Source organism: Aplysia californica, unplaced genomic scaffold (assembly GCF_000002075.1).
Source record: "Aplysia californica isolate F4 #8 unplaced genomic scaffold, AplCal3.0 scaffold00626, whole genome shotgun sequence".
In the NCBI taxonomy this organism is placed as follows: domain Eukaryota; kingdom Metazoa; phylum Mollusca; class Gastropoda; order Aplysiida; family Aplysiidae; genus Aplysia; species Aplysia californica.
This window is the reverse complement of record NW_004797896.1, coordinates 67162-88214: the sequence shown is the minus strand read 5'-3', so window position 1 is coordinate 88214 and position 21053 is coordinate 67162. Positions and strand designations below refer to the sequence as shown.

Below are 21053 nucleotides of genomic sequence, written 5' to 3'. Positions count from 1 at the left end.
GGGGGAGGAGGGGAGTTGAGAAGTGGGCGAGGTAGCAACAAATAATCGAAGACTAAACAGAAAGACAAAGGCAAGAATGAAAAAGAAAAAGAAAAACAGAGGCAAACAGACTGGCAGACAGGCAGGCAGGCAAACAGACAGACAGACAGACAGACAGACAGACCGACAGACAGACAGACAGACAGACAGACAGACAGACAGACAGACAGACGTGATAAAACACAATGTGAAGCAGCGACGGTTGAAAGGCGTTCCCTCAAGCTATGTAACGTTACATTTGATCATGGTCTTCAACAGCTGGATTTGACACTCCCAACTCCCACATCTCGGGGATGTTGGTTTTTTTGGTGTTTTTTTGTGGTGTGTGAGCTTTTTTATGTCCCCATAGACACAATTTTAATCGTATTTCGGAGGTGGTCAGGGCCAACCAGGGCTGAGAGTGATACCGTACAACAGTACAACATCTCAGTGGAAAGAGTGAGACATTTAATAAAAATTCTCCCTTCTCGGGAATCGAACTCGGATCTCTTGTGTGTTACTTCGAAACGCCGGTTCTGTCTTGTTGCTAACTGGAACAACGCAAGCTCGAGTTGCTGTTCATCCTGTGTAGATTTCGAATTCGAAGCTTTGAATCAGACATATTTATAGCCCTACCGTGTTGACCACCCACAGGGTTCTTTGTGAACGAAAAGAAAAATTGTGCCACTTTTGTTCGAATATTTTTACCCACGAATTTTGTTTAACTGTTAGAGAATCCATAGCAAGTTAGAATGTCTAATATTTCGATCCTTGGAGCAGTACTGTTTCTTTATGAAGGTAGCAGAAAATATGTGATATGTGCTCGCCTGGAGAAAGTTCCCAAAACTCGGCAGAACTCATTTATGTAGGCCTACAAGATAAACTCACGCTTCGCCTAAAAAAAACACGGAACCAGAACAGGAACCAAAAGAACGAAGTTCCAAGTAAGTTTCTTAGACGGACACAAGAAAGAAGAGTTTCAACTGCAATTGAGAAACAGATTTCAACCCTTGGCGGATCTTGGTGAGGAAGAAATGGAGGGTGGAGATGCATTGGACCAAGGTCAAAGAAACCTTTGCTTCAACATATCAAGAAATACTTGGTGAGAAGAAATTAGAGCACAAGAAATGGATTGGCCAACGGTCATTGGATCTGATTAACACTAGAAGACATTTGAAAGCAGAGACAAATGCAAGTAGAACAAGGGGATCAAAAGCGGACGTATTGGATCAATACAGGACAACAGCTAAAGAAGTAAAGAGATCACTAAGAAAAGACAAGGAGGAATTCATGAACAGGCTGGCAGAGAGGGCAGAGGAGGCAACAGCTGGAGGGAACAAGCGAATCCTCTACCAGACTACAAAGACTTTTTCTGGAAAATATGGGAAACCAGAAATAACAATAAGGACCAAGAGAGAAAAAACATTTTTGGAAAGAAACTCAGCCAAGACGAAGGGTACAGCATTTCAACAGTCTTCCGAACAGACCACCACTAAGTAACCCGCCAAAAATCCTGCCAGTGAGAAATGAGTTACCAATCTGCTGTGATGCTCCATCACAACAAGAGATTGTGGGTAAGAAGCTGAACGACGGTAAAGCGGCTGGTCCTGATCAGATTTCACATGAGGCCCTAAAAGCAGATGTCAATGTGGCGGCAGACCTCCTTCCCCCGTTGTTTACCAGGATCTGGAATGAAAGCAAGTTCCCAAAGAATAGGAAAGACGTACACCTTGTGAAACTTCCTACAAAGGGGGATCTCAACAACTACAGCAACTACAGAGGAATCACTCTTCTCTCAATGCCAGGCAAGGTCTTCAACAGAATCATTCTGGAGAGAATCAAGTCTGCAACGGATCCAAGATTTCGGGATGAACAGGCTGGTTTTCGGAAAAATCGGTCAACCACGGACCAGATTGCCACGCTGAGGATCATTGTGGAACAGTCCCTGTAGTGGAACTCCCAGTTGATCGTCAACTTTCTTGACAATGAGAAGGCCTTTGACAGTACAGACCGAGCAACACTGTGAAAGATAATGAGACCTCACAGAATCCCACAAAATTTGGTTAACCTCATCAGGAGCATGTACGAAGGGACAAAGGGACAAGTTGCAGGGTTATACATGATGGCCAGCTCACTGACAGCTTAGACATTAAGACCTGCGTGAAACAGGGATGTTTACTGTCACCTTTTCTCTTTATCTTGACAATCGACAGGTTGGTCAAGAAAACCATCAGAGGACACAGAAACGGCATACTGTGGACCCCATGGACACAGCTGGACGATCTGGATTTTGCAGATGACTTGGCGCTTCTGTCACACACTCAGGAACAGATGCAAGCAAAGACCACAATTTTAACAGGATTGAGGATCCACCCCGGAAAGTGCAAAGTCCTAAGGATAGATGCGCTACGAAAGGAGCTGGTCACAGTATAGGGAAATGTACTAGAAGACGTCGAATCCTTCTGCTATCATGGGAGTATAATTGACAAAAAGGGAGGAACAGGCGTGACGTAAAGTCCAGTATTGGAAAGGCACAGACTGCATTTATTTCTTTGAACAGTATTTTGAGGACCAGGGACATAAGAAAAACGAGACAGAGCTTAGTCAGAGATAAGGTGGGAAGAAGGTGTTGGTGATGGATTGGACACACTTTCAGGAAGTCAAGCAGGTGCATAACAAGGAATGTGTTAAATTGGAACCAACAGGGTAAAAGATCAAGGGTAAGATCAAGTGGAACCTGGAGAAGAGTCACGGAAAAGGATGTACAGAAAAGTGGGAAGACATGGAGTGACACCTCGCAACTCGCTCAGGATAGGGAAGGGTGGAAGGTGTTTGTTCGTTGCCTATATCCAGATCCAGGGTGAAAAAGGCAATGATGATGACACGATAAAAGCCGAAACTTTTTAAAAAGAAAGCAGACGGTGGTTTCTAAAATTTGTCACTGTAATTTCCTAAACATGTTAAAAATTAATCTTATTTCGAAAGTAAACTTTCTGCAGCAAAAAAGAAAAAGGAGATAAAATGGATGTCTTACACTGTGTCTTTATAATATTATACAAATAAGATAAAAAGAAAATACAGAGAGAAAAATTAAATAATGGGAAGTGAGCGTTTCAATAGTTGAGGTATCCGTTAAAGCGGGTTCGACTGCAAGCTGAATTCATGTGCACAATGCGATAACATAAGATTTCAACACGGGTACACGTAACTGCAACGAGGAAAACCGCCATTGAGAAAAGAATTTAGCCCCCCCCCCAACCTCTCAATTAAAAACGGGGACACTTGCGCGGAGACAGACGACAGCAGAAGAAACTCGTTTATTTTGTAGGATCTGACCAAACTGTCATAATAAATCCAATAAATAAGAAACATAAATATAAACAGGCAAGAGTACCAATTGTTTATTCTGTAAAATCTGCCCTTTTTATATTAAAAAAATATGGACGCTCTGTGAAAGTGTCTGATTTAAAACAGGGGCCTGTTATTATTGTTTTATTTTCACTAGTCGGGAGGTGAAATCAAAATAATGATACTCAGGCGGTTTCAATTTTCTCGCTTTTCATTTTCATCGACAGCCACGTTTATACTCCGGTGTGTTGAAAGTCATAACAAATACACCTCTCTATTGTAAACAACTGTTGCTTGCAGTGCAAATCCAGATGGTCTGTTCTCAGTTCTCAGGTCGAATACGCGAGATTGCGTCAGCATAATTTAATCTGTCTGCTCTAGCCTAGTTTCTTTCAGACAATAGGTGGAGTTAAAAAATAATGTCTATATAAGAGGAATAGCGACTGTTAACGCGTAGAATTTCGACATAAATAGTGTAGACCCTACATGTTATATTAATGACTAACTTGCCCATGTCCACGTATTTATACACAATGATGAATGACTAACAAGAACAGTCTTTAAGAGGAAAGACGAATGATCTCAACGACAATGTTATTTTCCCTAATAAAAGGGCTTTAGTTTCTGCCTGTCAATATGGTGTAGACATTTTATTTATCAAATTAAATTACTGAGATTGACACAGCATCTGTTCTGGACACTGGACAGAATTGTTTTCCTTCTTCTACATAATGTATTATCTTGGATATTAATTTACATTATTTATTCTGTTCGTAAAGGGACATCCTAGTTTTATATTTTCTTGACCTTTCAACGGTGAACTGTGAACTGTGAACTATAAACTCTGTGTTCAAGATGGCGACCTCCATGAAAAGGATGCCAGCTCCAAATCAAAAACCTTATGGACGCTATAAGACATTAGTCTTCGGGGTGATTTTTGACCCAGCAATGTCATTGCCTGCCATGATCGTATTGTTTGTTGCAGAACTGCTTGTAAATTTATTGGTTATTTTCAAGATAAAGTGTGAGTATGAGAACCAGCTGCCGGCTCATCACCCATTGACATTCAATGTTCATTCATGATCACTCTCTTCAACTTAGTGACTTAGAGATCTAATCTAGATTATAGATCTAGTGCAGTCTGCAGTGTCTTTCACTTTCAGTTACTCTTTCACTTCACTCATCCCTATTCTTCTCTTTTCTTTCTGATTCCCTGGTTACTGATAAACAGTACATTTTCACTTCTTCTACAGCCTGTCGACTTCTTTAAGAAGATCTAGATCTAGATCTACTTGTGAACTGGTGTGCCCTGTCAATAGGCTGCTATCCTATAATATTACGAAGTGGCTAGCCGTACTTAAGTTAAAAAATGATGTTAAAACACAAAGGTAAATTAATTTGGTTGTCTACAAAGATGCTACGGCTATTTAACTTTTCGAATCGAGCCGAACTACGCGGGTCGCCATTTTGTTTTGCCCGGAAATTCTCGCGCTACTCCTCTCTCTCTTTCTCTCTCTCTCTCCACTGCCCACAGAGAAAATTGTACGCTTTTAGTAGGCTACAGTTGTAATGGAACGTTTGCTCACGGCACAGAATTCTACAATTTTTCCTCACAGTGTAGAATTCTATGGAATAGGGTGAACGCAAAATTTGGTGAACGCGCACCGGGTGAGAATAGCCACAAGACTCGCCTGCACTATTCTCACTCCGGGTGAGAATAGAGGTGGCCTAAGTTTAGTACACAGGTCTCATTAGATCTAGATCTAGATCTATATGAAAGTGCTATTCTCACCCGCCCGGAAGTTCTCGCAAGATCAACTCTTCCCCTCTTCTCTCTCTCTCTGTCTCTTTCTGAATACTGTCTATCGGTGTGGACGATCAAATTGACCAAAACAAAGTTAAAAAATGATGTTAAAACACAAAAGTAAATTAATTTGGTTGTCTACAAAGATGCTACGGCTATTTAACTTTTCGAATCGAGCCGAACTACGCGGGTCGCCATTTTGTTTTGCCCGGAAATTCTCGCGCTACTCCTCTCTCTCTTTCTCTCTCTCTCTCCACTGCCCACAGACAAAATTGTACGCTTTTAGTAGGCTACAATTGTAATGGAACGTTTGTTCACGGCACAGAATTCTACAATTTTTCTGTTATCACAGTGTAGAATTCTGTGGTTTAGGGTGAACGCAAAATTTGGTGAATGCGCACCGGGTGAGAATAGCCACAAGACTCGCCTGCACTATTCTCACTCCGGGTGAGAATAGAGGTGGCCTAAGTTTAGTACACAGGTCTCATTAGATCTAGATCTAGATCTATATGAAAGTGCTATTCTCACCCGCCCGGAAGTTCTCGCAAGATCAACTCTTCCCCTCTTCTCTCTCTCTCTGTCTCTTTCTGAATACTGTCTATCGGTGTGGACGATCAAATTGACCAAAACAAAGTTAAAAAATGATGTTAAAACACAAAAGTAAATTAATTTGGTTGTCTACAAAGATGCTACGGCTATTTAACTTTTCGAATCGAGCCGAACTACGCGGGTCGCCATTTTGTTTTGCCCGGAAATTCTCGCGCTACTCCTCTCTCTCTTTCTCTCTCTCTCTCCACTGCCCACAGACAAAATTGTACGCTTTTAGTAGGCTACAATTGTAATGGAACGTTTGTTCACGGCACAGAATTCTACAATTTTTCTGTTATCACAGTGTAGAATTCTGTGGTTTAGGGTGAACGCAAAATTTGGTGAATGCGCACCGGGTGAGAATAGCCACAAGACTCGCCTGCACTATTCTCACTCCGGGTGAGAATAGAGGTGGCCTATATATATAATCTAGTAACTTAATTATTCAGGTTCAAATACATGCAAGTCAGTAAGGCACCTTTTGGTTTTGTCTGAAATACAAATACTTTAGGCATTGCGAACTAAAAATTTCATTTACAATTCAGCCATCAATATTAAGTACGGCTAGCCTGACAGTCTAGCCGTCCTTAAGTACGGCTAGCCTGGATGTCTACCGGTACTTAAGTACGGCTAGACTGCCAGTCTAGCCGTACTTATCTTAGGCCCTATTAACATTAGAAAACAGGAGGTTTAAAATACATGCACTGTCATTAAGGCCCCTGGTTTCGTCTCAAATACAATTACTTTAGGTACTGCACACTAAAAATGTATATTTACAATTCAGTAGGCCTATTTTTTGTAAATAGGTCAGTCTAGCCATCATATTAAGAATAAAGTACGGCTAGACTGCGAGTCTAGCCGTACTTAGTACGGCTAGACTGCCAGTCTAGCCGTCATTAAGTACGGCTAGCCTCTTCCATAATATTAATGATTACAGAGAGTCTACGCTCACGGTCACCGGGCACCTAGTCTCTCCTAGTCTCAGTGTCTACGTACACGGTAAACCGGAATGAAAATAAATTATTTTGTCCTGTGCTGTCACTTGCTGAAAAAAAAAAAAGAAAGTCATACAAGCATCTTACTTCGGGCTCGCCATCGGGACCGGTTAGTGAACCTGCTCGTGTGCATCACATTGTGAGTACCTGTTGGGGGTCACCAAAGTTCATTCAGAGTCTGTGCGCTGCGAAGTATAGGGCTCCGAAATGGGGGTATTGTTGATCCTTTTAAAAGGTACCCTCGGGGGAGGGGTGGGGATGAAGGCTACACTGGATGACAAAAACTGAACTTAGAATTCTGGCCGGCCCTGTTACCGTGTACGTTACACTGAGACTATGTGCCCGGTTGCCAGTTACCGTATACGTAGATATTGAGGCTACATGCCCGGTTTCCGACATGACACTGAGACCACTACGTGCCCGGTTACCGTGTACGTAGACACTGAGGCTAGGTGCCCGGTTACTGTGTACAACGTAGACACTACCTAATGATTATGTTAATGATGTAGATCTACGTCTATTGTGTAAGAAGTAATGGAATGTCTACAAACACGGTATCAAGGCACGTAGTCTGAGAGTCTACATACATACACGGTAACCAGAAGGTCCCCCCTCGTTCTTTATAGATTAGAAGTATCGTGTTGTGCAACTCGCCGTGTTGTGTGTGCAGTGAGGCCACATTGTTTGACAATGGCCTTTTCAGCTGTCTTTTTTTCTCTCAAGTTCATAGTCACAGTCACCTTGTGTAGATCTAGATATGCACGACTACTCCATCTGACCCCTACAGCGGGACTTTACAGGAATCCCCTTTTTTCTATGTAAACTTTTAATTACTTAAGCTTGGGTTTAGAGGGTTAAGGAAAGGCCCGAACTTGGACAATAGCAATGCATCTCTCGCTCTCTTTGAGATAAAACATTGATACAGAGTATTTAATTCAGTATCAATTTTACAGTAGTCTTTGGGCCAAAACTGGAGAATGCTGATTAAATTCCTGGTCCCAGTAAATTTAAGTGTAATGCAAATGCCCTCTAGCTTCTGTAGTCTAAACTTAAGACCCGATTTTACATGCAATGATAAATTGTGTCCGATTCGCTGTTTGCGAGAACTGTCCGTTTTATCGAACTGTATAGTCTGTTTACAGTTGTCTAGTGTCCTTAGGATCGGGGAAATTCCTCGTCATAAAGCCACCCGAAATATTTTCACCCACTCAAACCCCCTTGCAGAGCTAGACGTCGTCAGTCCTGTCCCCCTCCCTTCCCTGACAGCTTTAAGGCTTAAGGTCTCATGCTTTTTTTAGTTTTCTTTATTTTTTTCTAGTCACAGTAAGGCTTTCGTTGCACCGTGATTAAAATCTTTGAAAAATAGCTCAAGTTCTTCTCCCTCTGTCAAGTCTCTCTTAATAATTTTATCTCTGTAGTCTTTGGATTTAATTTTCCACAGACATTCATGGGACCTGCACATTTTAATAAATGCAGAATAGTGTCTTTTATTAAGAATTTAGGGCGGGCGTACTGCACTGTGTTGTGTGTAGCAGCTATAGTAGTAATACTCTTTATATGATAGACTAGATTATGGTAATCTCAGACTCAGTCCCCCTGTCCTTTTTTTTTTTTAAATTAATTTTTTTGGTGTTACACATGTTCATCATGTATCCTTCATGCAGAGTGGGTTTATCCCCCGGGGCAGTGTTTTTATGCACAGTAGAATTGTAATTATAAATGGGCTGATTCATCAATGTCATGCTCATAACTGTGCCTGAACTGCATCAGGGAACTGCTGCTTTTTCTTTCCTTATCTTTACTATCGTCAGTTTTCCTCTACTTCTTTTTTATGTTTGTCACACTCTTGTGACCTGCTGCTTCCCGGGTGCCTTGATAGTAGAAGCAGACTTTGTGTTGTTGAAGCAAGAGAAGTGAGCAGAGTAAGTTTGATTCCCTCAAAGGACTTCTCTGTTGACATCCACCCCTTGGCACTCATATGACATTATGCAGTTGTGAGCGCCGTAAAACCTCTACTAAAACAAGAGTGGGCTTTACTTGTAAAGTTATAAGACTTCTCTAAACTTTAAGATGTATTAACTGTTGGTACTTACTGTTAGGGATTCTCTTAAATTTGATGTCCATTTTAGCAACATTTTTCCATCATGTCATATTTTCTTCAAAATGAAATTAACTTTGTAATGAGTTCTAGTTTTATACAGGTATCTCAAAATAATTTTCTGTAACATATGATGGGTTTCATCGGAGCATTTCATGTGAAGACAGAAAAGGATATAGAGGAAAGATAAAACCCAGAAAATATTTGAAAAAAAACTCAGAAAATATTCTGTATTTGAATACAAAGATATAAATCTAGGTATATAGGTAGGCCTATATGTTAGTTTTACATGTGCTGCGTCTCGAAAAACATTTATAATTTTCCTCTTTCTTGCGCATTTCTCATTTATGCTATAATTTTGGCTTTGTACTGTTTTGATTTTTGTACAGTGTTTTCAATGTTTGCATAATGTTGCAGACACTGAAATTGATTGGGTGGCTTACATGCAAGAGGTGGAAGGTGTCGTGAATGGAACATATGACTACATGCAGCTAAAAGGAGACACCGGACCTTTGGTGTGAGTTCAATTTTTGGGTTAATTATAATTGTCTCTTTTTTTACATTTTCTGTATACTTCTTCAATGTCTGTGCTTCCCTAGTCTCTTTTCTTTTAGTTTATCTTCCCTTTTTTTTTTACCTGTTTGAACTTTTATTGTTTATACTACTAACATAATGATTTTTTAAATATTTTAAACGCTCTTTAAGGTTTTTAAAGAATCTACTAATTGCATTCAACCAGTTTGAAAGTTAAATGTAGGGCTATGTGTAAACAGATGGTGTCAGCAAATTATGAGCTTGGTCTGTGAAGTACGACTAAAGAACAAGAAACAAGTTGTAGAAAGACTTTAAAAGCAGCATGCATGTATATTAGAAATGTTTTTGTTTAGTCTGGAGGCTTTTTTATCTGGTATCTCGGTCTATGTGCTTAGATGTTGTATCACTCTCAGCCTATGTTGGCCCTGACAGGCAGGGCCAGGAGAAGTCCGCTTCCTAAATGTATTGATTGGGGTGTAAAAATATCTACATTAAAAAAAAAAAGAAACGATTCTTGGTGCTCAATGTTCCATTTTTTTCTTTTTTCTTTTTTCAGATATCCTGCTGGATTTGTGTACCTTTTCATGGGTCTGTACTACGTGACAGATCTAGGACTGAACATACGACGTGCCCAGTACATCTTTGCTGCAATCTACCTCCTCAATCTGCTTGTTGTCTTTGACATTTACAGGAAAGCTAAGAGAGTAAGTCACTTATCGCTTTGACCTGTGGGTGGTTGGCGGGTGCTCTGATGTGGTTTGCTTCTTCTTTCCTATCAAACATCTATCGTCTTTATCTCCCCTCCATCATTTTTATGTTTGTTACTCTCTTGTGACACCTCTAATCTTTGGCACTCATATGACCTTATTGTGTTGCAAGTGCTGAAAAAAACGTACTAAAACTAAACATCTTGACCTGACTCTGTCTACCATGGTGTCTGCCGTGGTTGTGTTTGATTTTATAACTTTTGTAGTGACTTAGTGACACAGCAGCCTTGTGCCCATTAATTTGACAACAATAATTTAGTGAGACTACTTTGTGCAAGTGAGGAGTTAGAGTATAAAGTTGTTCCCGCATCCGATCCGGACATTTGGGATTGTCTTGTTAGTGAGACAACTTCTTGGGCCTTCGGCATATTGTGGTAGGGTGGCCAGTTCCTTTCCACGCCGCCTTTACTTCCCCAACTCAAGTCAGGTACCCATTACTACTGGGTTGGAAGAGGGGGCGGAAAAAATCCTGTGTCCGAACCGAGGCTCGAACCTGGACTTTCTGCTTTGCAGACGAGCGCACTGACCGCTCCTCCACCGCACCCTCAGTTAGGGTATATAAGGCACATATGAGTGAGTATTAAATAGTTTTATATTACTTCACAAACTGACATTTTATTGACTTTTTACTTTTAACTTTTGCTGATTTTAAAGAACTTTTTCTGAATATTTATTATTGAAATGCATTCGGACATTAGAAGAATATTTTAGAATGTAAATGAAGGCAGTATCCTTTCAGATGTAGAAATTTCTTCATGTCTAAACATTCAATACATTCTGATTAAAATTCAAAGCTGATTAACTGACCTTTACAATCATTATTGATAACGATTGTTTTTCTTCCTTCTATCACCTCCCAGGTCCCTCCGTTTGCCTTGTTCTTCATGTGTGCTCTCTCGTATCGGATTCACTCCATCTTCATTCTGAGACTGTTCAACGACCCCGTGGCCATGTTCTTTCTCTACCTGGCTGTGAACTTATTCATGAGAGGTCACTGGTCATATGGGTGTCTGTTCTACAGGTTAGCTCTGTGCACGTAACAGTTATTTATATATACAGTACAGTCTAAAATACACATAACGAACACGCTCATGGCAAACTTGCACTTAAAGAAAAATGCACACAGTGGACAAATTTTTCTGATCCCAAATATTTTTTTTGTACATTACATTCTGTACATTTTAAATGTATACGTTTATAAGGAAATTTGTACATAGCAAAAATATTTCTGCTTCCAGCTGATCTCACTATGTGTGGGTCAGACTGTATATATATATAGGAGATTTAGCAGAGCTTTATAGTTGAATTTCAATCATTCAGCAGACTTCAGCCTGTAAATACACTTTTCATATTTCGATTCAGAATCACTGTATTATTTACTTTTAAAAATCGATGTTTTATATTTTTCCCTTGTGAAATTCGTTACCGTTTTAATATCAACATTTTTGTTTTCTTTCTAAATATAATTATTTCCCAATATCAAGGTATAGCTTTCTTCAAGTTCAAGATATTGTGGGCTTCCTCTTCTCATAATGCTGTTCCTCCTTTTCTATAGTGTGAATATTCTCCTTATCTCCCGTTACAGTGAGAAATGTGAGTGTCTCTAAAACTCTGTACGATGTTAAGTGATTAACTGTATTTGTTCTGTGCTTTCAGCCTTGGTGTGTCGATCAAGATGAACCTGCTACTGTTTGCCCCAGCCCTTCTCTTCCTCCTTGTGGTCACTCAGGGTATTGCAGGGACGGTCAAGCACTTGACCATCTGTGCCTTGCCACAGGTATGAGGTGTGAATATGTCCATAGTATCTAATAATAATGATAATGTTAATAATGGTTTGTCCATCATGAACTGATGATCACCTTTAACATTCAAGGAAGAAAAGTTAGCTACTGGTGTTTAGGAAAACGGAAAGACACCCATATTTTGTGGATTAATTATGTACTCATCATGTGTACACATTTATTGTCTTGATGATCTGAAACTATGTGTATGAATGCTTGATGTGTTTTAATAGGAGTGATGAATTCTTCAACTCTTTTCCTGGGTTTAGTGTGGATGGATGTCCTTTACTTTCTTACTTTTGATGATACTGTAGAATGTGACATTCCCATCCCTGTTTGCCCTCCTGTGTGCTTCATGGTTACCCTTAATTTGTATATCCGGAAGGCTGGCTTTTAAGTCTCAATGGGTCGCCACGTGTGTAGTTCTTGTACAGACTGTCCATAGAACTAAGTCGTTAAGAAAGCCATTTAGTATCGTATATCTATTGAATTGCAAGCAGGAGAAATGTTTAGCACAAGTCTAGTTAGTGATTTCTGGACCCTGTAGTATAGTAATGCCTTTTCATTTCATTGTGATGCTACGATTGACCTTATCTGCCTTCGTTGGTGGTTGGTGGGCATTCTGCTGTGGTTTGCTCTGTCTTTCCTATCATCTATCTATCATTCTTATCTCTTCTCCTTCTTTTCTTTGCATGTTACTCCCAAGTAACCCCTCTAATCTTCGGCACTTTTATGACTTGTTTGTTTTGCAAGTGCCATAATACTCTTACTAAAAGTTTCCTGGCAAAATGGGCCAAATTTTAAAAACTATACTATCTTATGAATTCATGTTGACAGCATCCATCACTTCACTTCAAAGCTTTAATCAGACTTCTTTCTCTCTCTCTTCCCCCCCCCCCCCCCCACCCCACACACACACACACAAAATATGCTCATAAATGCACAAACACACAGCTACTATTGGCTCTCCCATTCCTTATGGCCAACCCTGTGGGCTACATCGTCCGGTCATTTGACCTGGGCCGCCAGTTTTTCTACATCTGGACGGTCAACTGGAGACTCCTGCCGGAGGAGATTTTCCTCAACAAGTACTTCCAGGCTGGCCTTCTGCTGGCCCACGTGGTGACCCTGCTGCTGTTTTTCCTCTATAAGTGGAAAGGGTAAGTAACCCTGAGCTGTGAGAAACCTTTCTTTAACCCTATCTGTACATCGTGTTTAACTATCTTGGGGAACTCAGTGCCACTACTTTCCAAAAGGAAATTTACTCGTTAATCCGATCCGTACGCTTTGCATAGCGGTCTGTCAAAATGATTTTTTTGAGAAATACTGAAAGTTTCAAAGAAATCTTCACATTAGAAGTATTCTAAAATGTAAAGAATACAACCCGGGGGTACAAAATGACCCCAGGGCGTATGGATAGGGTTAAACTACAGTAATAATTTTGGCCCATGTGGTGACCCTACTGCTATTTTTTCTTTTGGAAAAGGTTTAAAGCAAATCAGAGCCTTGAGAAACTTTTCTTTCATGTGGGCAGAATACGGTAGCTATTTTGGTCCTCGTGGTAAACTTGCTGATGTGGTTGGTTGGCGGGTGTTCTGATGTGGTTTACCCCTTCTTTCCTATCAAAGATCTGTCTTACTTTACCTCCCTAGGCCCTATTTTTTGTGTTTGTTACTCTCTTGTAACACTTCTATTCTTCGACACCAATATGACCTATTGTGTTGCAAGTGCCGCAAATACTTACTCAAATTTTTCAAAGCTTACTGCTCTTTTTCCTTTACAGATGGAAAGGGTTAGTCTTCTTTTCATTCATCTCGAAATGGACATCCCAGTCTCTAGTTCGAAGGCTGCTGTTTGCCACAGATAATCAATGTGCAAAATTACAACAAATAAGTAAAGCAAACACATGCACAATGGAGAAACAATTATTTTTAAAACGTCTTTTAAACAAATTACACACAGTTCGACATTCTGGCTGGTATATTGATACAAATTCATATGAGTATATGGACCTAAAACTTGAAATATGTATGTGCACATACATATCCTAATTGATTATACATCTATTCTTTGTGCTTTTCAGATTTTTCCCAGGGGCCAGCCTTCAGTTTTGGAGCAGAGGGCTGAGAAAGCGACTTACTCCCGACCATATCCTTCATTTCTGAAAACTGTTGTTGATTATCAGTTCTTTTTAATCACTAACAACTGTCTGGTTCTTGTAACTTTACAACTGAGGAAACTATAACGGTTCTGGATCATCCACCTTTTTAAAAAAGAATTTGTGATTATAGCATCACCAGTTGTAATTACAGTTGTTTGTAGCATAATTTGAAATCTATAATATGTTTGACTTATTTAAAATTTTTACTGTACACACAGTTAGAGTCTGACAACAACAATTTACATTTTTTTTTAACAATACGTAAATTTCTTGTAGAGAAGCATGCATACCTTTTTGGGGGGGATTTTTGTTGTATTGTGGTGGGGTGTTACGACATTTCTGTTTGTGAGTTTTCTCAAATTTTCGGGCCTTATGCTGCTTCAATAGAATATTCGCAGAAAGTGTTGTTTACGTAAGGCTTGCTGTGTTTATTCCCCTTGACTGTGAACACAGATTCTGTTCCCGCTGTTCACGGCTAACTTCATCGGCATGTGCTTCAGCCGGTCATTGCACTACCAGTTCTACGTCTGGTACTTCCACTCCCTGCACTACCTGGTCTGGTGCTGCCCCTACCCCACTGTGATCAGGTCAGGGCTGTTGATGGAGTCGTGTTGTTGGATAAGATAAGATTCTATTGATCTCCTCAAAGAGAAATTTGTTGCAACATGGTATATGTGTTACGACACTGTGGAATCAGGCGCTCGTCAATTTTTGGGCATGCAGAGTTATTGGTACCGTCTAAAAGCTGATTTATTTGCCTTGCTTCCTATGAAATAAATATTCATCTGTCTTTAATAGAATTCGAGATATTTGCGACTGAAGGAAGTGAGGTCGCTTGGTTTCGGTGGTGAAATTAGCGAGAAAATGGCCGCAAAAGTTTGGTTACTCCAATAGCTAAAGAGTCTTTGGAAACAGAAAAATATTTTGTTCCTTTTATCAATGTTTTTCAGTAAAATTCACATGGAAATGTGTTTTTATATGGGCAGAAAAGTGGTTGAACCAAAAATAAAAATTTGATAAAAATTTCCAGACTGACAGAAAAATGCCTGTTTCTCATATTTCTGTATTTTGATGAGCGCCTGATTTCACCACGCTGCCTCACATATGAATGCACACTCACATGCATGCGTAAACACTCGCATACACATATATATAATAATAAATAGCATTTGTATAGCGCAAATTCCCGCGCAACAGCAAGCTCTATGCGCTTCACCATCTATACTATTACCCCAGCAGACCTGAGAGCATTGTGAAACAACCTCAACTTCTTGGGAAGCATACAGTGCAAGCAGCCATTTATAGGCGCTAAAACGCTAACGTGCTGACGAGACCTTTCGCTGCCTATGGTCGGGTACTCGTTCTCACCGAGGTGAAGTGAGGAAAATTCGTGTAAAGTGCCTTTCCCAAGGACACATCGTTGGGCCCACGGCTCGTACCCCGGAACCCTTAACCTCACGATTATGAGTCCGGTATCCCGAATCACTAGGCCACCGACACTATATACACACATACACATTCATTAGTCAGCACACATACACACACACACACACACACACACACATATACATCGCTACCTTGGAATAGCAGTGTTTAATCTGACATTTTTGGCCGTTAGGAGTTGCAAAGACCATGAGGTCAGAAACCGAATGTTCTATCTACTCTGTCAAAATTGTAAGATTATTTGGAGTCGTTATCGAGATATTTTAAACTAAAACTAAACCAAGCAATATTTTCTCCCTCCTCCTCCGAGTCCTCCTAATACGCTCATATGACCTTATGCAGTTGCGAGCGCTATAAAACACTTACCAAAAAAAAAAATCCTCCTACTCTTTAGTAGCGCCTTTGGCATGTATATATGACTTAATTGTGTTGAAAGTGCAGTAAAACTCCTACCTAAAATTCAACCAAACATTCTTTTCTCTCCCCCATCCTCTGAGTTCTCCTACTCTCTAGTAACACCTCTAACCTTTGGCACGTATGTGACCTAATTGTGTTGCAAGTACCTTGACTTAAAACTCTTGCTGAAGCTAAAACTGTCGGTGGTTGGCGGGTGCTTTGGTGTGGTTTGATACTTCTTTCCCATCAAACATCTATCGTCCTTCTTTCTTTTTTGTCTTTGTTGCTCTCTGGTAACACCCCTAGTCTTTGGCATTTATAAGACCTTATTGTGTTGTAAGAGCCGTAAAACTCTTACTAAAAAAAAAGAAGCTAAAACTAAGCAAAAACATTTTCTTCCCCCCTCCCCAGAGTTCTCCTACTGGGTGTGATCGAGTTCTGCTGGAACACGTACCCATCGACAGTCGCCAGTAGCTCCGCCCTCCACGTCTGCCACGCCCTCCTCCTGCTAGGGCTGTGGTGTGGAGCGCAACGACAGCAACAACAACAACAACAACAACACAGTGGCGAGAATGTTGAGTTGAACGATGGTCAAAGTATTGGGAAACAGAAAATTAAATGAGACTGAGAATATCATTATCATTGTTTTTGTTGTTGTCGTTTCTTGCATGATGTAGAGGTTTCAATCTAGCAGCATTTTATTGTCCTGACATGTGCGTAGAGAGTGATGAATGTGTGAATACAGTTGAAATTGTCTGAGACGACTGTCTATTGTCGAGGAGATAAGTGGGTGTCTTAGTTGGATGTCTTAGTGTCATTATAATAGAATAAAAAGCCCAGCAACGGTGATAGTAGGAAGTGGATGTTTGTACAGGTGATCAGTGATTCTCGATAAAAATTCTCCCCACGCGCATCGTCTAACTGTTACAACACAAATGACGGTGTGGGTGGTTGGCAGGTGCTCTGGTGTGGTTTGCTCCTTCTTTCCTATTAAAAATCTATCGTCTCTATCTCCCCTCCTTCTTTTTTGTGTTTGTTACTCTCTTGTAACACCTCTAATCTTCTGCACATATATGACCTTATTTTGTTGCAAGTGCCGTAAAACACTTACTAAAAAAACAAAACAAATGACGGTGGATGCTGTGTAGAAAGCTGAATGTGAGTGGGATTAAAGTGATAAATTTCCTCCCACATACCCTATTGTGTTGCTTTCATTCGTGTAAATGAGTGGTATTTGGTTTTATTTATTGTTGTGCCATGAATGGATAGTGGATTTACGTGGGTTGTTGGTGGGTGCTCTGGTGTGGTTTGCTCCCTCTTTCATTCCTATCAAACATCTATTAGCCTAATTTCCTAATCTCTCCTTCTATTTTGTGTTTGTTACTCTCTTGTAACACCTCAAATCTTCAGCACATATATGACCAAATTGTGTTACAAGTGCCGCAAAATGTTTACTTAAAGAAAACCCCAAAAAGGGATGTTCTCTCTCTCACTCACATCACAGCATTTGCATCTAGTCTGAAAGAAAAGCTGTGAAAACCGTGTGAAATGATACCCTCGTGGAATTTGTTTCCTGAAAGTTGCCAAAAATGCAAAATCAGTTTGTATCTGTTGGTGTTCTCTGATGCAAATGTCTTATATGGGAAAAAGTTGAAACTCCTGATGAGCTCTGTGTGTTTGTTAATAATGTGATGGGCTTGGTCTATAGTTTAAGCATCATGTCCGCTTGCATCTTTTTATCATGTACATAGATTTGAAGATAATTGATTCATTGTGTAATGTGTTCAGTAGTGTTATTTTTGGTTGCATGACAATTTCTGTTTAGTTTTATGGTGGATAGTTGGCGGGTGCTCTGGTATTGTATGCTCCTTCTTTCCTATCGAACATTTATTATCCTTATCTCTCCCATTTCTGTTTTGTATTTGTCCGTCTCTTGTAACACATCTAATCTTCAGCAATAATATGACTTTATATATTGCATTGCAAATGCCGTAAAATGCTTACTAAAACAATCAGTTTTATGTATGTTGGGTGTGGGCTTGTTTTTTTAGGTTTTACGCCAAAAAATGCAAAAAATTTTGTGAGCATTTTGAAGGTTAAGCTTCTTTATGATTTAAAACTTCATAACTGCCACATACTACTACTCAACTCATACTGTTTCTGAGCGCTTCTCTGGTAGAAAATTAAAATTGCTTTATTTTTCCCTGCAGTTTTGTTTGTTTGTTTTTTTTAGTTTGTTTTTGCTTGAATGTTCGGATTGACTTTCATAGGTGCTTTTCATAAGATACTGAACACATTTTTTCATAAAGACTGGTGTTTGCCTTGATTTTCTGTTGAAAAATCTTACCCGTGTTTGTACTAGTCAGCTTGTTCCTGTGCTGTGCAAACAAATTGTGGCAATCCCCCCGGGGCAGTGCCACTGACTGAAGTGTCTTTAGGCCATTCCTAAAGGTGGGACATTTCTCGTTCAAGCATAGTAGAATTGTAAATAGGCTGACTCATGTCACGCTCATAACTGTGCCTGATCTACAACAGGGAACTGCTGCTTTTTCTTTCCTGATCCTTACTATTGTCATTTTCCTCTACTTCTTTTGTATGTTAGTCACTCCCTTGTGACCTGCTATTTTGGGGTGCCTTGATACTTGAAGCAGACCTTGTGCTGTTGAAGCTAGAGAGGTGAGCAGTCTAAGTCTGATTCCCTGTAAGGAGTTCTCTGTTGACACCCACCCCTTGGCGCTTATGCAGTTGCGAGCGCCGTAAAACCCTCTACTATAAAAATTTAAAAAATTGTGGCAAACATTATTTAGCTGAGTGTTGTACTGAGTGGTCTGGAAGATAATCGTGGAAGATTTGTTTTTCCTCCTGAAACTACCTTTTACTGTCAAGTACTTAAAGTGGATGAAGAATGTGATTTAGAAATGAATAGACACTCGTCATAGCTGCCGACAGGGATTTTAAAAATGTATTTATTATGCTTTTGAGGGTCTGGTGAGTAAGGATGTCCTTTTATGTTTCAGAAAGTATGATTTCTTTAATTTCTATTAGTATTAGTATTGCTCATCTCAGAATTGCGAATGTGGAAGAAAATCATGAACTTTCAAGACCAGATTTGTGAATAATAATGAGAAGGGAGCCCTGAATTTGTTGGATACACAAATAATTTTTTTTATTGTTAAGGATTTGGAGGGGATTCCCTTGACCTGTGCCCACCATATTGACCTGCCTTATCATGGAGTGGGTTGGGTTTTTTTTTCGTTTTGAAAAGTTGGCTGCCATGGGCACCGATCAGCCCTATTTATAAGTTTCACATTATTAAATAGAATACCTATTTTGTTATATATATATATAAAAATGGACATCCGTATTCAGACCCTCAAAAGCATAATTATTAATATTAAATAGATTCTTTACGTTTCCTGGATGTGCTGGCTTTTATAGATGAAACGAAATGAAAGTTCAGGCATTCTCTGTAGGCCTTTGAATATATGAAAATAAAAGTTTAAAATGTATTTTTGTTTTGTCGAGCATTTTTGTATTTTCATTTTAGAAAAAAAAATGTCTTTGTCTTTCTTATCAGTTGATGTCATTTTAGTACATGTATGTAATGTGTGATCATACTACTTGCGTCTAGACCAGGCATGGGTAAGTGTTGTTGGAGACTGCAAATTAGCTTTTTTTTGTACTAACAGTACAGTACTTACCTACTCTCTCCCAATATTGTCAGGTACATGATAAGGCGGAGAGCAGTCGTTGCCACACCGGTCTTTTCACTAAAATCCAAGTAGGAATGTGTTTTGAAATGTAGGGGAGCCCAAAACGAAAGATTCAATAAAACTTGCCCAAAACATGGAAAAATGGTGGTTTCTTCCATTTCATTATTTGGACGAGCAGCTGATTTCATCATGATGCCAGTCAAAAGAGTTAATATTATTGGGAATCCGTTGTTGTATAGGTTTAACGCCCTCTTCAACATCGTATCGTAAGTTATTTAAGAGACAGGATTTCCAAAGTTAACGTCCGTCTCCGATTGGACCACGCCAAATGGGTGAACAGCCTTTAAACTTACAGAACAGTACTTACTCTCTCCCAATACTGTCAGGTAGGCTACGTTTGACGAAGAACAGTTGACGCCACGCTTGTGTCTGTCCCTGGCCACGTCGTCCAATTTCGGCAAATCCAAGGCCTGGGTGATTGCATTATCCCTTATTGTGCCTCTACAGCTTCCAGTTGGTCTTCCTCGCTTTCTTTTTCCAGTTGGTTTCCCATACCATGTCTGATAGGACTATCTTGTCTTTCAGCCTTTAAAGCCTTCCCTAAAACAACGTAAGTTTAAAAATGTCCAGTTGGAGGTTGGCGGGTGCCCTGGTGTGGTTTGCTCCTTCTTTCCTATCAAACATCTATCGTCCTGATCTCTCCTTCTTTTTTATGCTTGTTACTCTCTTGTAACACCTCTAATCTTCGGCGCTTATATGACCTAATTGTGTTGAAAGTGCCGTAAAACTCTTACTTTAAAAAAAATGTTAATGTCCCATCAGGGATTCGAACCAGTGCCATCCCCTCTGCAGTCCAGCATAATACATGTACCAACTGACTGAACTAAATGAACATCAAGTTCATTGTTTGATCTTTAATTTATTTTTAGTAAGAGTTTTACGACATTTTCAACACAATTAGGTCCTGATATAGGACTAAGTGTCAAAGATAAGAGGTGGTGTTACAAGAGAGTAGCAAACACATAAAAATAGAGCACCTCCCAACCACCCACAAGCAGTTGTTATCCAGAAGTACATGTATTTAAATAATTATTTCCATCAGGAAGAAAAGCCCATGTCTCTAACCTAGTTAAATTAATGTATTATTAATACCGATTATAATCAATAATTAATCTTAATTAAGGAGACATCGCGATTCTAATTATAATCAGCAGAGCAAGCCAGGTTTGAAAACGATATTGTTACAGCACAGTTCTCGCCTGACCCAGATTTCCTTCTGTATCGCCTCATTCTCATGACGTACTGTGTTACTCATTAGTTTGAAATTAGACGGGTTTTTTTTTTTCTTTCTAATCACGGAGATTTCCCGCAGCAGTAGAATTGCCCGTCGAAGTGATCTTCGCCCCC

At 39.8% G+C, this 21053-nt stretch overlaps 1 protein-coding gene across 1 annotated transcript; it reads left to right on the top strand.

Moving 5' to 3' along the window:
- The first annotated feature begins 4188 nt into the window (after positions 1–4188).
- Positions 4189–17126, top strand: LOC101850672 (dol-P-Man:Man(5)GlcNAc(2)-PP-Dol alpha-1,3-mannosyltransferase). Its single transcript, XM_013087704.2, has 9 exons — positions 4189–4390; positions 9269–9368; positions 9942–10089; positions 11013–11173; positions 11809–11929; positions 12888–13093; positions 14017–14081; positions 14546–14681; positions 16345–17126. The coding sequence occupies exons 1-9, from the start codon at positions 4222–4224 to the stop codon at positions 16553–16555; spliced, it is 1317 nt and encodes a 438-aa protein (XP_012943158.2). The 5' UTR covers positions 4189–4221; the 3' UTR covers positions 16556–17126.
- Positions 17127–21053: the final 3927 nt, after the last annotated feature.